We start from the raw sequence: 18,163 nt of genomic DNA, 5'->3' as shown, positions 1-18,163 counted from the left end.
AGTCAATAAAATTCACGAAAACCAACACTACTGACTAGAAACAACTGCAGATAGTAAGAATGCCTAAGCTATGCCATTTGTACCATATTTATTAATTATCTATGTAAGTGAGCATAATCAACAAATAGCTAGAACAGTCATCAAACAATGCAGGCACAGATCAGGGACAGGTGTTATTGGCAAAGATCAGAACAGTTATCAAACAATGCATCCACAGATCTGGATCTCAAAAGTGATCTGCACAGACTCAGACCAGCCATTAAGCAAAGCATCTAGTGACCAGGGCCTTAAGTGTGAATGGCACAAACCCAGATCAACCATCAAGCAATGCACCTACTGATCAGGACCTTAAGTGTGAATGGCACAAACCCAGATCAACCATCAAGCAATGCACCTATTGATCAGGACCTTAAGTGTGAATGGCACAAACCCAGATCAACCATCAAGCCATGCACCTACTGATCAGGACCTTAAGTGAGAATGGCACAAACCCAGATCAGATATCAAGTAATGCACCTACTGATCAGGACCTTAAGTGAGAATGGCACAAACCCAGATCAGCCATCAAGTAATGCACCTACTGATCAGGATTTTAAGTGAAAATGGCACAAACCCAGATCAGCCATCAAGTAATATGCCTACTGATCAGGACCTTAAGTGTGAATGGCACAGACCCAGATCAATCATTAAGCAATATGCCTACTGATCAGGACCTTAAGTGTGAATGGCACAGACCCAGATCAATCATTAAGCAATATGCCTACTGATCAGGGCCTCAAGCGTGATAAGCATAGACAAGATTAGTCATTAAAAAATAAACCTAAAGAACTGGGCATCAAATGTGATCAGCACAGACCCAGATCAGATATCAAACAATGCAACTACAGATCAGGTCATCTAGCTTTATTGGCACATTCCAGACCATTCATCACACAATGCACCCACAGATCAGGGCCTCAAATGTACTCAGTATAGACTCTGGTTAACAATCAAACAATGTACATACAGATCAGAGTATCAAATGAGATCAAAACAGACCCAGATCAGCCATCAAACAATGTACCAACAGATAAGGCCTCAAATGAGATCAGCACAGACAGATCAGCTATCAACAGTGTACCAATCGATAAGGGCCTCAAATGAGACTGGCACAGACCTGGCTCAGCCATCAAACAGTGTACCAACATATAAGGGCCTCAGATGAGATTGGCACAGACCAGATCAGCCATCAAACAATACACCTAATGATCTGGGCTCCTAAACATTCAATATATAATGTTTCCTACTGGCAGTTTTGGAGTTATTAGCTTGAAAAAAAAATTCTAACACTGAATTCACGTCAAGGATGCCATGCCAGCGACATCATGCTTGTCGTGTCTCACATTTTTCTCCAAAGAATAAGGTCAGACAACAAAAAGTATGGTAACACTGAGGAGCAATCTTAAAAATGTCATACATTCAAAGGGTAAAAGGATTATTGACTCTACCCACAACAGGAAGTAACAGTAATAGTTACTATCTGATGTTGTCAGTAACATTTCATAATCAGGTATGCCAGGTTCATTTAAAAATCTAAAACTTTTACCATATTAAATTAATATGCAGAAAGGAAAATCATATTTTCAGTTCTTGTGCTCTAGCAGCCCCAAAGTTTTTACCTCAACCTATGGGTAAGACATATATAAGAGGAAACAAGCCTGACCTGAGGCCATCTTGCCCAACACTAAAATAGTATATTTTCACTATTCTGTCCCCCCTCAAAAGCAGACACAATTTATAAAAGGTCAGTTTTCCAGTGCAAAATGGATGGTTTCATAACAGGCAGACGACTGTAGTCGTAGAGCTTAGTTACCAAAATTATCTGCATTGTCATAACATTAGCATTTTCAATGATAACTCATCTGCATTTTTTTCAGTAGCATAATGAACAGATGCAGAGGTCACATACCAAAATCCTCTTCCTCAAATGACATGACATTGACATCTTCAATGTTGACTTGTCTTTGTGGTTCCTGTACACTTGGCTCATATGGTGGCAGTGGTGGAGCAGTGGGCACCTCAATTGATGTGAAGACCTGAGTGGTGGGCAAAAGAGGCTGTTGCTGGCCCCCTGGATGCTGGGCTGAAAGAACAAACATAGGAGTCTGGACTGAAAGAATAAACACACAGGTCTGGGCTGAAAGAACAGAGGAATCTTGGCTGAAAAAAGACAGAAATGTGCTCTTTTTCTACAATGAAAATCATTCCTTGCAGCCTTGTCCTGTAATCTCTTAAATACTGAAGAATGGTGAACTAAATGCCCACAAAAACCTACCATCAACCTCATTAACATCTGACATAAACATACCCACAACCTCTTTAACATCCCACCTAGTTACTGTAAGACTAAGTACCAATGACTTCAATTCTATGAGGCCACAACTCTTGCACAAATTGTAGAGTCGCATTCATTACTCAATATACACACCTTTCTATGACCAGAAATCCATGGTATTATATGGGATAATATGGTAATTCATTGCTAAAGTACAAACAGTATCAAATTCTATTTCTAATCTAATACCACAAAAATTAAAGCTTTAGCCCAGACACAAAGCCATATTTTAGCCCAAATTGTAGGGGGTAAAAAATTTGGATGATGAAATGTCATCCTCATATTGAGTAGTTTCTGGAAGATTCCTGACGCCAACATTATGACCTGGCATATGCTCTGTGAACATATTTCTTACAGACTAAGACCATTCATGGGATTTCAAAGTGGGGGGAGAAGGGAATCTGGCAACAGCAACAGCTGAATGCTGCATTATTAAAATACCCCCCACTACTACATTTTAATATCAGCAAAACAAATCCTTTTGTTATTGTTTAGCTGAATTTGCCATATCAATCAGATCCAGATGACCCCTCCCCCAAAAAACTAGAACAGAAAACAACAAAACAAGAAAATACTCAGCCTTATGGTAGGAGTGTCCACTACTGTGAGATGTTACCACATGGATTACTTCTTATGCCACAATTATGGGCCCTGGAGAAAAGGTGCCTTCACTTTGGTGTACAATGGAACAAAGGTAAAAGAAGACGGCTGTATGGATCACTAAACTGGGGCTTTCACCCTCCAAAAATTGATTAAGTTAGACAGACCCATGATGTAGCAATGTCACAAACCTCATGGATTTAATATGCATGAATGAAATGTCTCTCTCAGTTCAAGATCTATAAGTTCCCTTAATTGTCATGAAAATCTGTCAATAATAACTGGCCAAAAAGTGTAATCTAAGAATAAAAAGTGAAATCTATATATTACATGCCATAATTTTAGTAAAAATGTACATTTTTTGTTGCTACAAACCTGACTCTGCAGCTGGTCAAATTTCTTGTGACAAATGGGCAAAATCCATGTGGATTAGAACCAAAATACAAACACAAAACATACTGACAGATTATTTATATTAACCTCTCACTTTAACTAATCTACATGTCTAACCTCGCTGAATGATCATGAAGTTCACAAATTATGCAGTGACCAATGCAAGGAGTCCATTCCAAGAACTGTATTACATAACAATCATATTCTTCTTTTCAAATTTGTAAAACTTATAAAGTTGTTTCATGAATACAATGGACAGCTATTTAAAACTCTCTACATAAATTTTAATTTAATGAAAACAATGAATAGTCATGCATAACCATCTATATGAAGTCTAGTTTCATGAAAACAATGCAAGCCAAGCCATCAAAATCACGGAACTAGTACAACTGTCACAGATAAAACTTAAAATGACCCACCACAAATCATTCCTAATATATCATCCTATAACTTGGTATGATTAACAAAAATTGAATTAATGTGACTAAACTCTGCATACTAGACTATTCAGAACAAGTGATAAACAAAAATGGCATTAATCTGACTAGACTGCAAACTAGACTATTCAGAACAAATGTGCTAAATGAAAATGGCATTAAGGTGACTAGACTGCATACTAGACTATAAAGAACAAGTGTGATAAATGAAAATGGCATTAATGTGACTAGACTGCATACTAGACTATACAGAACAAGTGTGATAAACAAATATGGCATTAATGTAACTAGACTGCATAGAAGACTATATAGAACAAGTGTGATAAACGAAAATGGCGTCAATGTGACTAGACTGCATACTAGACTATTCAGAACAAGTGTGATAAACACATATGACATTAATGTAACTAGACTGCATGCTAGACTATAAAGAACAAGTGTGATAAACGAAAATGGCATTAATGTGACCAGAATTTGAGTACAAGACAATAAGGAACAAGTGCGATCAACGGAATTGGCATTAAATTATAGTTGCCATTCATGAGTTAGAGAAAAACTTTATTCACCAGTGTAAAACATGCATGTACTGCCAAGAGAACTAAGTCAGCTTTTCGTTGCATCATGCACCAACAGTTGAGGATTGATGACACAAGCATGAAATCATCAGCAGAAGTAATACTGCAGATCTTGATATGCTGAGGCATTATGTGCTTGCAGATCTGGTTCTACATTCCTATTTATACCTGGGTAAACATGCTATATATGCTAACACTGTCACTGCTATGACCCTGACGAGTTAAGGCTCCCAAGAAGAATGAGTGGTCTATATACACTGAATACATGACCTCTGTGGCTCCTAAGAAGAATGAGTGGTCTATATACATTGAATACATGACCTCTGTGGCTCCCAAGAAGAATGAGTGGTCTATATACATTGAATACTTGACCACTGTGAATGCCAAATATTGAATACTTACATATTGGTAAATAATCAAACAAAGTATTCATTATAAAACAATGCAATTTTTTTGAAAAACTTCCTACTGCATATTGTTGCTCAGTTATTGTATTCCCTCCCATGCATGTGGAACAACTCTTTAATTTCATTGAGTGAATATTGGTCTGATATTACCCTTCCTACTATTTGAATATGATAGTGAAGGTAGTCCCAAAGTTTCTGAAATCATTTAATTTTTTGGTCAAAGAGTATCCAGATTAAATTCCATCTAGAAAAAGTTGGAAATTGTTTTTATAATAAAGTGCCAAAAAAAATAGGCAACTTGCAGGAGACAATATTAAACTTGTGCTGTCTGAAAAGACAAATATTTTCTGTCCATTAATTTTTGTACTGTTATGTCTATATTGTATATTTAACTTTGTATCATAGGTAAGGTGACATTTTGTATATTAATGTTTTGTAAACAAAGTCTTCATTCCTATCTTAACACCAGTCTGAGTAATCATTTTATGTTGTGTTCAGATATAATTTGAGAGGAGTTATTTCTTTCAATTATTCATTGGAATTACAAAGTGCTTATTGTCTTTTTGAACTAAAACACTGATGTGGGATTACTGAGGACTCATTCAATGACATTCTGGATTTTATCAGTGTTGTATATCAATATATTCAAGACTTTTGGAATTCATTCAGAACATTCTATACTTTTGGATTTGTGATAGGACATTTAGCATTTAGCATTATTTGGAATTTAATTCACAAGACTGTAAATTCTTATGAATTTTCACTTTGTATTCAAGGAAAATAAATCTATTTGTCAGTTTTACTAAATCTTTTGTTTCTGATTTCCTTTTTTTTCCACAGTTTAAGACCTAGAGTCATACCAGTACCTCTCTCTCTCCTGTCTTTTGGCATGTCTGTTTGTCTGTCAGTCTGAGTATGTATAGGTGTGTTTGTCCATCCTTTTCTCTCTCTCTTGTTAAGTATGGTTGCATCATGCAGAGGCTCATTTTGTTAAGAGTACAGTGGATTAAAACTTGCTTGCATTTTTAATATTGTAACTTTATTTTTCTCATAAAAAAATACAATACAGCATATTCTCATTCATGTGATTGCCATCTTGATCCAACCATTGTTAAAATATAACATCAAAAATGGGAATAATTTTCTTAAAGTTAATTCAAGTATAAATCAGTTTAAACATTGGTTAGATGTGGTCAACATCTGTAACTGAATGGCTTATGTTAGAATTTAAGGACTAGTCTGTTTGCCAAATAGCGTTGCCTGTATACTTACACAAGTAGAGTTGGAGTCGTTCAAATTTTGCTCCATGCTGATATCGGACCAGCTTAAGCTTCACAACTTGCCCTGTCTTGCGCAATACTTCTACAGCCTGGTGGTTTGTGTAGCCATGCAGGCTTTGACCATCAACCTAAGGATGTAAGATTAATATTGTAAAATGATAACAGAAAGGAACAAAATCTTACATGAAAGTAAATGCAGAAGCTGTCAAAAAAAAAGAAACTGTAATTACACTGGACAACAAATTTTTACAAAAGTCATGTTACTGAAATAAAATTAGTCAATTCTTATCAATTTTTATGTGCTGAACACGAATATGACAGTCAAATTGCAAAATTGGCTCTAGTTTTTTTGTAATCTGCAAGAAATTAATGTTTACATAACGAAATGCATTCCAATAGTAAAAGGTCAACTGTAATAGCCTACCTATAAAAAATCAAGTCACTGACTACATCTTAGATTTCTTCGCCTGTCTCTTGTACAGCTGTTCGGGAGCATCTCTGAGGAGTGTCCAGCAGTAGTCAGCCAGCATTGTAGTGGACCATTTTCCCTGGTATCTTTGTTCCATTGTTGCGATATCTTGATGAAAACGTTCGCCGTGTTCATCACTAACAATACCACAGTTGCTAGGAAAGAAATCCAAATGGGAATGAAGGAAGTGAATCTTTAGAGACATATTGCAGCCAAGTTTCTTATACTTCATCAACATGTCTTCTACTAGTTCCTTATAGTTTTCTGCCCTAACATTTCCGAGGAAGTTTGTAGAAACTAGGCGAAAAGCATTCCATGCTTGTTTCGCGTCACCTTCCAGCAAGTTGTTGAACCGGTCATCTTTGAAAAGCTCTCGAATCTGAGGACCCACAAAAACTCCCTCTTTAATCTTTGCTTCGCTGAGTCGAGGGAATTTTTCATGCAGGTATCGGAATGCTGGCAAAGTCCGGTCAATGGCTTTCACGAAGTTCTTCATCAAACCTAGTTTGATGTGAAGGGGTGGTAGCAAGATTTTCTGAGCCTCAACCAGAGCTGGGTGTTGGATATTCTTCTCTCCAATGGCTACATTCTGCCTGTGAGTCCATTCCTTCCTCATGTAGTGCATTTCCCTTGCTCGGCTATCCCACTCGCATAAGAAACACATGTATTTTGTATATCCTTGCTGCAGTCCCATTAAAAGGGCAACTACCTTCAAATCACCACAGAGGTGCCAGCTGTACTTGTTATACTCAATGGAATTCAGTAGCTGCCTTAAGTTATCGTATGTCTCTTTCATGTGGACAGCATACGCTACTGGAATAGATGGAAGAATGTTTCCATTGTGCAAAAGCACAGCCTTGAGACTCAGTTTCGAAGAGTCCACAAATAGTCTCCATTCTTGTGGGTCATGAGTGATTTTTAAAGCATTCATGAGGCCCTCAATATCGGAACAGAATATCAGATTACTTTCCTTTCTGAAGAAAGGCTCCAATTGCTGGTGGCGCTTTCGATATGCAGTAATTGTGACATCTTCTTCTAGAAGATTCCATTGTTGGAGTCTTGATCCTAGCAATTCTGCCTTGTTCTTTGATAAGTCCAAATCACGAATCAGGTCATTTAGTTCTTCCTGTGTTATTCTGTGTGGGGTTGATGATGCACCACAGTGAAAATCTGGATCACTGCATGCTGATGGACCAGGAGAAGAACAGGTCGACTCACCTTTGTCTTCGTCAGATGAATCAAGAGAATATTCTGCTGGAGGTTCTGGAATAGGAAGTCCCTCACCATGTGGAACTGGTCTCAATGCAGACGGAATGTTTGGGTAGACTATTCTCGACTTCTTTCGCTTCGTTATTCCGCCGGAAAGAGGAGGAACCAAGCTGAAGTAACAGTCATTTAGGTGGTTGCTTGGCTCTCTCCACACCATTGGGACTGCAAATGGCATTGATGACCTTTTGCAATTCAACCACTGTGAAAGCTGTGTTGTACATGTAGCACAGCATATATGCGGAGCCCAAGGCTTGTCTTGGTCACCAACCTTGCATCCGAAGTAAAGATGATATGCCTTCTTCACTTGAGAATTGATACTTTTCTTCTGGTTGGCAAATGTCACTTCCCCACAAATATAGCAAAAATTGTCCGCGGTATTAACACACTTTCGAGGCATTACTGTTCTTTATTGTACGTAAATGGATAAAATAATAAGTTTTATGTAACAGTAGCTTGAACTGTCTCGCACAACGTCTAAAATATTTTAAATGCTGAACCTATCTGATTGGGCTTTATATAGTACACTGCTTACGTCAGCTTCAGCAGCCGCCTGGCATTAGTATAATAGGCCTACACATGTATAGTACACTGCTGACGTCAACTTACTTCAGCAGCCGCATGGCATTAGTATTGCATTGCATCAGAAAATGATGCAATCAACTGTGGATGATGTGAGCATGATGGTATTATGCAATGTTACATCATTATTCCGGATGTTGCTGCAGTCCTACTGGAGAAATTTACACAGTGAAACATAGAAAATGAGGTATATGAATATCTTCAAAACGAGAGCCAATACAAATTTTTCACGGTTATATTCGTGTTCGGCACATCAAAATAGTACAGATTAGGGTCTTTTTAAGTCAGTAATGATTTCACTGTTGACCAGTGTTATTACAACAGCAGTTTTTATGCCTTTAATGGAAAGCTTTCTCATGATTCAGGCAGCCCTTGAGAATTTGTTTCAAGGACTTTTCAAGGACTACCAAAAGTTTTCAAGGAGTATTTTGTCTTACAGAAATTAAACCTTTTGTATATTTAACTTTTGTTAACTACTGTTAACTATCGGTGTTGTGTGAAATTTCATCCACCAACTTTTATCCATTTTGATTTATTTATTCATTAAGTTTGGAAAATATGTAAATAACAAAAGTTCTTTATAGAAAAACTGATATATTTTGTTTAGTTTTATTATTCTTTATTCCCTAAAATAAATTCAAGATGTTTTGAAAAAGTTCAAGTTTTTAAAAATTCAATGACTTTTTAAGGCTAAAACCAATATTTTTTAATTCAAGGAGACTTAAGGGAAACCCTTCAAATTCAAGGCTTTTTTTAAAGGTTGTATAAATCTATGATGAACCCATTATATGCTTTTAAAATGTCACTGGGAGATACATTTAACTAATTTGGCTGTTTTGTTCAGTCAAATCAATTTAATGAATGACTGGCTGTTTTGTATATTTTGATCAACAATTATTCCTGATCTCATATCAATTACCTCAAAGAACCATGAAGGTCTATTGTAAAATCAGTGTGTGTGTGTGTGTGTGTGTGGATTTGGATTTTTAAAGTAGATTTAACAATTTTTCAGTCTCATCACTACAATGTCTGCAGTGTGGCAGTTTATAGTGATGTCTAGCACTGGGGCATCATGCTGCAGACATGTAGCATGGTGTCCCACCCAGTCACATTATCCTGACACCAGGCCGACCGGTCCTAACACTAATCTCTTAATGCTGAGCACCAAGCAAGGCAGCTGTTGGTACCATTATTATAAGTCTTTGGTATGACTTGACCGGGATTCAAACCCGTGACCTCAAGCATCTGAGGTGGATGCTCTAACCACTAGGCCACTGAAAAATCACTGACATCAAATGATCTTGAAAGTCTGGTGAAAATTACCTATATGACCCCAGTATGATATCAATGACCTCAAATAACCTTGAATGTCGAGTGAAAAAATTAACTCTTTGATACTTTAAGGCTTATTTGAGATATTTGATATGTTAATGCTAACAAGAGAATCTATTTAGATATTTTTCTTTCACATGAGTGAGCTTTTCTCTCATACTGAAAAGATTTAAAATGAATTATTAATTATCTATCATTTGTTGCTGTTGGAAAGACTGAAGCAAAGCCAGTCTGAGTATGAACTATATTGCAAAAAGCAACACTATTGTCTTAAGTCAATGCAGTATCTTAGTACAAACAATGATACATTTGATATATACAATAAATCAATACTACTGTCTACCCGTAAATAAAGCCAGTCTCTGATTATGAACAACAATACATTTGATACGTACAATAAAGCAATACTACTGTCTAAATAAAGCCAGTCTCTGATTATGAACAATGATACATTTGATATGTACAATAAATCAATACTACTGTCTACCCGTAAATAAAGCCAGTCTCTGATTATGAACAACAATACATTTGATACGTACAATAAAGCAATACTACTGTCTAAATAAAGCCAGTCTATGATTAAAAGCAATGAAACATTCTATATAATGAAAGCAAACCTCAATAATCTGGTCATTGACTTGAATTCTGCCATTTAACCCTGCAGCACTCCCTTCAGCAATGCTCTTCACAAAAATCCCACATAGGTCATCTGAAGGTCAAACAGTAAGAGTTAATAGATTTTTTCTGTACAAACAGTATTTTATTGTCAATGCACACTTTTAAAATTATAGGGTGAAACAATATTAAATGTGTATGTTATTTCAGTGGTATTTACTAATATTAGAACTTAATCATGTAAAATTCAAAATGGACCAATATTAATATGATCAACAAATGTTAAGTGACTAACATACATGTAAATTATTTTCTAATTTGCTGCAGAAATTTCATTATTTCTGAGAACCCCAATGGAAAATAACATTTGACTACATAGTCATCCCTCTAAAAATAAATGGAAGGTGATGTTGATGATAATATGATAATGATAATTATGATAAAATTCACCATTCATACATAATTAATTATAATATACATATAACATAATTATGTGCATACCCTTTCAAAGTGACTACCTTTAGACAAAGTGATGGAAGTGTTAATTGGCTGTTATTGCTCAATGCATGGGAACACTATCTGGAAAGCATCAGTGATACAATGCCCTTTATTTCCTTAGTGATTGTCAAGATAAATGATGACTGTGATGAATATACAAAAAGCATAACTGGTGTGTTCATAGGGAACGCTTATCATCTCAAATATTTATGTGAAATCAGCAAATCTCCCAAAGTACATAGCACTGAGTTTGAATCACTGATGTCAAATATCCACAAGAGATCATATAACTTTAATGATGAACACAAAGAATTTTTTATTTTTGGAACTGGGATGCGATGAAATTGAAAACAATTAGTACATGACATAGAAGTTCATATCAGATTGTCAAGAAAGACTAATACAAGATACAAAAGTTCATATCAGATTGTCAAGAAAGACTAATACATGATACAAAAGTTCATATCAGATTGTCAAGAATGACTAATACATGATACACAGGAATCTTGACCAACACTTGTTTGAACAGTCCTAAGAACATAGTATTAATTTGTTTTACAACAAGAGAAGACAGTTACCATGGTTACAATTCCAAATAAGGCCAAGCTTTAATGAGCACTTAAATGATCCAACCAGAAATCTTACAGAATAAGTAAGTGACCCAACATGGCAGGAAAATTTGTGAATGATTGTGTTGATAAGTTTTTAATAAATCTTTACTTTTTTATAGATATTTATATCTGTAAATTATTGCTTTTCAATATAATGTGTTTGCTTCTAAAATTCAGGCACCATTCAATAACTGTTGAGTATTTTCAAGCACTTTTCCAGTACAATTCTGGAGTAAGCTTCAAATTCAAGCACTGTTCATGAATGTGCAAACCCTGTGTATGGATTGTTCAACACTGGGTGGAACACTTACAAAAATCCAATGATTTAGGAGATGTGTGTGTGTGTGTGACTTGGATTTTCAATGTAGCTTTAACAATTATTCAGTCATATCGCTATGTCTGCAGTGTGGCAGTTTATAGTAATGCTTAGCACTGAGGCATCATGCCACAGACATGTAGCTGATGTCCCACCCTGTCACATTATCCTGACACCAAGCCGACCAGCCCTAACACTAACCTCTTAACGCTGAGTGCCAAGCAAGGCAGCTGTTAGTACCAGATTTAGTAGATAAAATTGTCTGTGGCAGTAAGAAGCATTCTGATTATAAATAATTTTAAACTGTTTGTTTGAAAGCAATTTTTTTACACTGGTTGCAAAGCAAACATGGCTTATGAATTTAACAGCTTTTTACCCCAAGATTATTACAATCTGGACACTGTAATGCAAAAATAGATATTCTGTTCCCAAAATTTTGTGATCAATTTCATCATGTCACTATTTCTTCTTATTTATAAATTTGTAACCTATATACACTGACACAAAATGTTCCACATATTCCCATGTTCAGCAGTTTCTATCTGGGAACTAGCAGGGCATGGTGGACTATGAAGACTATAAAGCAGTGGGCATCAATGACCTTGACCTTTGATTAAAGTATGCAGTCTTGATCTAAAGTTACCATTATTTTCTAACCAGACTTATCATGGCCAGCTTCTGCACTCCAGAATCAAGAGATCCGTTCTGCTTTCCTAAGTATGAACCATGTATAAAGTTTGGCCAAAAAGAATGATTCTAGAATAAATATTAGTCTGCAAAACCAATTTTTCTTTCTGAGCCACAAAATGACCATGACCTATGACCTTTTCACCCAGAAAAGACCTCCTCCATACTTTAAATGCAACCCCAAAACACATTCTTATCACAGTTCTTGGTCGTGAACAAAATTTTTATCTAAAATCCATTTAGTTAGGGACCATGACCTTAGATCTTATGACCCCCAATTCAATAGACTTCTTCCTTACTGCAAGTACAAGCGAAAGCCATCCACAAAAGTTTAATCCAGGTCTAAAGTGTAGAACTCAACTAACTGTGCAGAAATGATTTTTCTTCATTCGATCAGTGACATTACTTATCAACCTTGAATAAAAAGGTTTCTTCCTTATCACAAGTGCAAACTATAAAGATTTTAATCGGCTGATAATGGAAAAAAGCTATTGCGTACGAACCATTTTTCTACATTCAGGCAGTGACCATGATCTTTGACCCTGACAAAAACATTCTTCTTTCTTATACCAAGTGCAAGCCATCCATAAAGTTCTGTAACTGTCAGCATTAGAAAACAAGCTACTGAGCAGAAACCATTTTTCTTATTTCAGTCATAGTGGTTTTGATATTTGACCTTTTAACCCAAAAACAATAGGGTTCTTCCTCACCTTAAGTGCAAGTTAAACAAAAAGTTTGGTAGAAATATGTGCTGTAGAACAGGAAAACAGAGACAGAGTCATAAAATGATTGATTTATAAAGACTAAGACTAAGTTTCACCTGGAGTATTATCTCTGCCAACATATCCTGCTATAGTTATACCAAGGCCCTGGCGTATATCCTTCACCAGTTCCACATCAAAATATTCCACTTCAGGATACTCTGAGGGACCATCATAGGGATGCTGGAAAGGGATAATTTTAAAATGGCTAGTAACAATCCAGATCTAGCATTCTTAAATGGAACAGGAAGATAAAGGAAAGTATGTACTTCTATCCCTCAAAAGAATAGTTTTCAATTACTGAGTTAGCTAAATGATGGTTCATTCAACAAAAGACTTCTCACTGTTGTTTTTTTAACTGATTAATAATGTTTTCTCAACTACTTATGCAGAAAGTTTAGTGATAAAAAAAATGTGAAGACCCCACCGAATTAAAAAAATATGAGTAACATCTTGCAATGCAACATGATACACATATGATACATGTAAATATGTCAAAATATGATACATGTGAATGTATGTCAAAATATGTAATATAGCAAAATATGGTACATGTGTGTGTATCTGTATGTGTGTATATATATACAAGTAAATATGTCTATGATATATATACATGTATGTCAAATCTGAAATATGTATGCATGTATACATGTCCATTTATGATACATTCGCTTGTACATGTCCAAATGTTTTATATATATATATGTGTGTGTGTGTGTCAAAATATAACATATAAAGTCTAATTATGATACATATTAATGTATACATGTCCAATTATGATACATATTCATGTCTGCATGTCCAAATATGATACATACACATTTAAATATAGCAAAATATGATAATGTCACTGTAGTACTACTACTTGTAGACAATATATTTAGAAAATTGTTAAATAATGTTGATACAGGAAAAAAAAATACATGCAGTTTTTCTGATTAGCTGAGCAAAAAAGACATGGAGTTGTCTGAATGAATTGGATATATCAATGGAAGGGCACAGGAAAACTAGTGATGATACTGTATTCACATTTTAAATCTCTTGAATTAAGCAATTTTTAGTGACTGGGGGATCAAATAAAGGGAACAAGAAACACCCAGGTAAACTAGCTTTCTGCTTCATACAGTGATATATTTTATATTTATAACTGTCATTGTGTAGAATCAACAGTTTGAAGTGTACTTGTGATGGAATTTTCTTTAACAAAGAACTCCACGATTACTGGATAAAACCCCTTTCCAATGTCAGCAAAACCATTTTAGGGGTGAGTCTTGTTCAAGCGAACAAGTGGAAGCAATTATGGGGCTGGATGGGAGAATAAGGTGGGGATACAAAAAAATTATTACAAAGCAGACTGCATGATGCACAAGTTAAACACAACATTTACCTATTCTGGCATTGCAATTATCTAGACAAAGGAAAAGGATGCATAAATTTGTCAAACGTGCAGGTGCTAATTGGCATCCAAAGCATGAAAATAACAGAAAAAACTCAGTAAAAGTGTTTATTAAGGTAAAATAAGACCTTTTTAATAAATATATAATAATTCAAACTGTTATAATTAACAATATTCCTCATGCCTCATCCCATCTGTGTTAGGAACCATGTTATACTAAAATCATCAAAAACAAGCTGGAAAAAGAATAATTAAGGATAACATATATTTGAATGCCAAGAGCACAGACCTCAATCTGCCATCACATGATAAATGCACAGTTCAGTGTTTCGTCCAGTCCAATTCATTTTGTTATTTCGAGTAAGCCAGTGTAATATATAACATCAGATTTGTCTTCCACAGCTGGATGTGTGTTACACATAGACACATGCAGTTTATTCACTTTCTTTGATTGCAAGAGATTCCCATTTACATTCCAACTGCTGTGAGATTTCAATTTACATTCCATCTGAACAAATAATTATTATACATAAGAGATCAACTTGACCCTAATAAGACAATGCATTGAAACACAAAGCTGCAATGGGGCACAAAGCTGTAATGTGATACACTCTCACAAATGAGATCTGAGGCTAGAATGGGGCTCAAGGCTGTAAATGTGACACAAAGCTGCAATGAGACATGGGTGTGGAATGGGGCTCAAAACTGTAAATGTGATGCATAGCTGCAAATGAGACTTGAGGCTGGAATGGGACACAAGACCCAAGGATGTATTTGGGCACAAGACTGCAATGAGACACCAGACAATTAATTCCTTATCAGATATCTTGCTCGAGTAATGACCTGAAACATTTATCCATCAGACAAGTGTGGCATCTGTCAATCATTTATCAGGTAACAGACATTCCAGTGGACAACTAACCAGGCTAAATGTGAAGTACTACACATCATGTACCTAAACAGGTACGGAAATAGCACAGATTAACATTTTTCATCAAATTTTCAAAACAAATGAAAGTCTTGATTCACTGGCAAATGCTTCAAAAAGAAACATGCGGGTTTCAAGAAACTTATATCAAGAGATGCCAACCCCTGCTAATGAGAAGTTGGAATGCAGAAATGTCAACCCCAATAATGTAAAATTTGAATGCAGATATGCCAACCCCTAATAGTGTAAAATTTGAATGCAGAGATGCCAACCCCTAATAATGTAAAATTTGAATGCAGATATGCCAACCCCTAATAGTGTAAAATTTGAATGCAGAGATGCCAACCCCTAATAATGTAAAATTTGAATGCAGAGATGCCAACCCCATATAATGTAAAATTTAAATGCAGAGATGCCAACCCTTAAAATTGTAAAATCTGATTGTAGGGATGTCAACCCCAATAATGTAAATTGGAATGCAGAGATGCCAACCTCTAATAATGTAAAATTGGAATGCAGAGATGCCAACCCCTAATAGTGTAAAATTTGAATGCAGAGATGCCAACCCCTAATAATGTAAAATTTAAATGCAGAGATGCCAACCCTTAAAATTGTAAAATCTGATTGTAGGGATGTCAACCCCAATAATGTAAATTGGAATGCAGAGATGCCAACCTCTAATAATGTAAAATTGGAATGCAGTGATGCCAACCCCTAATAGTGTAAAATTGGAATGCAGAGATGCCAACCCCTAATAGTGTAAAATTTGAATGTAGAGATGCCAACCCCTAATAGTGTAAAATTTGAATGCAGAGATGCCAACCCCTAATAATGTAAAATTTAAATGCAGAGATGCCAACCCATAAAATTGTAAAATCTGATTGTAGGGATGTCAACCCCAATAAAGTAAATTTGAATGCAGAGATGCCAACCCTTAAAATTGTAAAATCTGATTGTAGAGATGTCAACCCCAATAATGTAAATTGGAATGCAGACATGCCAACCCCATATAATGTAAAATTGGAATGCAGAGATGCCAACCCCATATAATGTTAAATTGGAATGCAGAGATGCCAACCTCTAATAATGTAAAATTGGAATGCAGAGATGCCAACACCTAATACTGTAGTAAGTTAACTGAAACATGCATCCTAGTCATCATTCTAACCATATGACACACTCATGTCTGTTGACTGAAACATGCTTCTGAGAGGCATCCTTCTAATCATGTGACACACTTAAGTTTGTTGATAATGACTACAAAGTCATGGTATATGGCCAATGTTCAAGCTTTATGTATTCTATTTAGAAAGTATGTAACACACAATTTTTCACTGAAATTTAATCCTTACTGACCACCTTTATTTAACATCTTTTTTGATCTTTATTTATAGGTAAGTACACTAAGTTGACATAATTTCTCACTAGTTGATATTCAGTTGCTTTTGTGCAACAAGCAGTTAGGTCCATGTTGACAAAAGAATTACAATCAGACATTACATGAGCTTCTGTTATCTACATAAACCTCTTTATCTACTGTATCTTACCAGAACATCATAATCAGACAGAAGTAGTTGAAATGAGATGAGGTTAAAAACTGGAACGATTCTATCAAAATTTGAATGGTTTGACATTGCTGGATACAAAAATGAGTGGGCGAAGCATTGATCTGAATGATCTATTGCAAAACTTTTGGTATTGATCTGAATGGTCTATTGCAAGTCTTTTGGCATTGACCTGAATGGTCTATTGCAAGTCTTTTGACATTGATCTGAATGGTCTATTGAAAGTCTTTTGGCACTGATGTGAATGGTCTATTGCATGTCTTTTGGCATTGATGTGAATGGTCTATTGCATGTCTTTGGCATTGATCTGAATGGTTTATTGCAAGTCTTTTGGCATTGATCTGAATGGTTTATTGCAAGTCTTTTGGCATTGATCTGAATGGCCTACTGCATGTCTTTTGGCATTGATGTGAATGGTCTATTGCATGTCTTTTGGCATTGATCTGAATGGTTTATTGCAAGTCTTTTGGCATTGATCTGAATGGTTTATTGCAAGTCTTTTGGCATTGATCTGAATGGCCTACTGCATGTCTTTTGGCATTGATGTGAATGGTCTATTGCATGTCTTTTGGCATTGATCTGAATGGTTTATTGCATGTCTTTTGGCATTGATGTGAATGGTCTATTGCATGTTTTTTGGCATTGATCTGAATGGTTTATTGCATGTCTTTTGTCATTGATGTGAATGGTCTTTTGCATGTCTTTTGTCATTGATCTGAATGGTTTATTGCAAGTCTTTTGGCATTGATCTGAATGGCCTATTGCAAGTCTATGGGCATCAATCTGAATGGTCTATTGCATGTCTTTCTGCATTGATCTGAATGGTCTATTGCAAGTCTTTTGGCATTGATCCAAATGGTCTATTGCATGTCTTTTGGCATTGATCTGAATGGTCTACTGCATATCTTTTGGCATTGATCTGAATGGACTATTGCAATTCTTTGCGCATTGATTGCATAAGTTGATTGGGTGACTAATTTCTTGAAAAATTCAACACACTTGCTGCTTTGATAGTGAGGGTAAATCAAACATATCAAGAAACTATCTTTTCTGCCTTCATCACTGACAAAT

General features: G+C 35.7%; 1 protein-coding gene across 5 annotated transcripts in view; it reads right to left on the bottom strand.

The window, feature by feature from the left end:
* The window catches only part of LOC149807235 (multiple PDZ domain protein-like), a 453,425-nt gene that overhangs the window by 318,439 nt on the left and 116,823 nt on the right, over positions 1–18,163 (bottom strand). For all 5 annotated transcript variants that reach the window (XM_089963870.1, XM_089963877.1, XM_089963884.1 and 2 more), the window contains exons 8-11: positions 13,263–13,386; positions 10,333–10,424; positions 6,059–6,194; positions 1,949–2,122 (exon numbers count right to left, since the gene is read on the bottom strand). In XM_089963870.1, coding sequence (XP_089819996.1) covers positions 1,949–2,122; positions 6,059–6,194; positions 10,333–10,424; positions 13,263–13,386 — 526 coding nt within the window. The remainder of the gene's footprint in view (positions 1–1,948; positions 2,123–6,058; positions 6,195–10,332; positions 10,425–13,262; positions 13,387–18,163) is intronic.

This window comes from Sinohyriopsis cumingii, chromosome 1 (assembly GCF_028554795.1).
Source record: "Sinohyriopsis cumingii isolate HCF-2022 chromosome 1, ASM2855479v2, whole genome shotgun sequence".
NCBI lineage: Eukaryota > Metazoa > Mollusca > Bivalvia > Unionida > Unionidae > Sinohyriopsis > Sinohyriopsis cumingii.
Note: the sequence above shows the minus strand (reverse complement) of the source record. Positions and strands in the feature narration are given on the sequence as shown.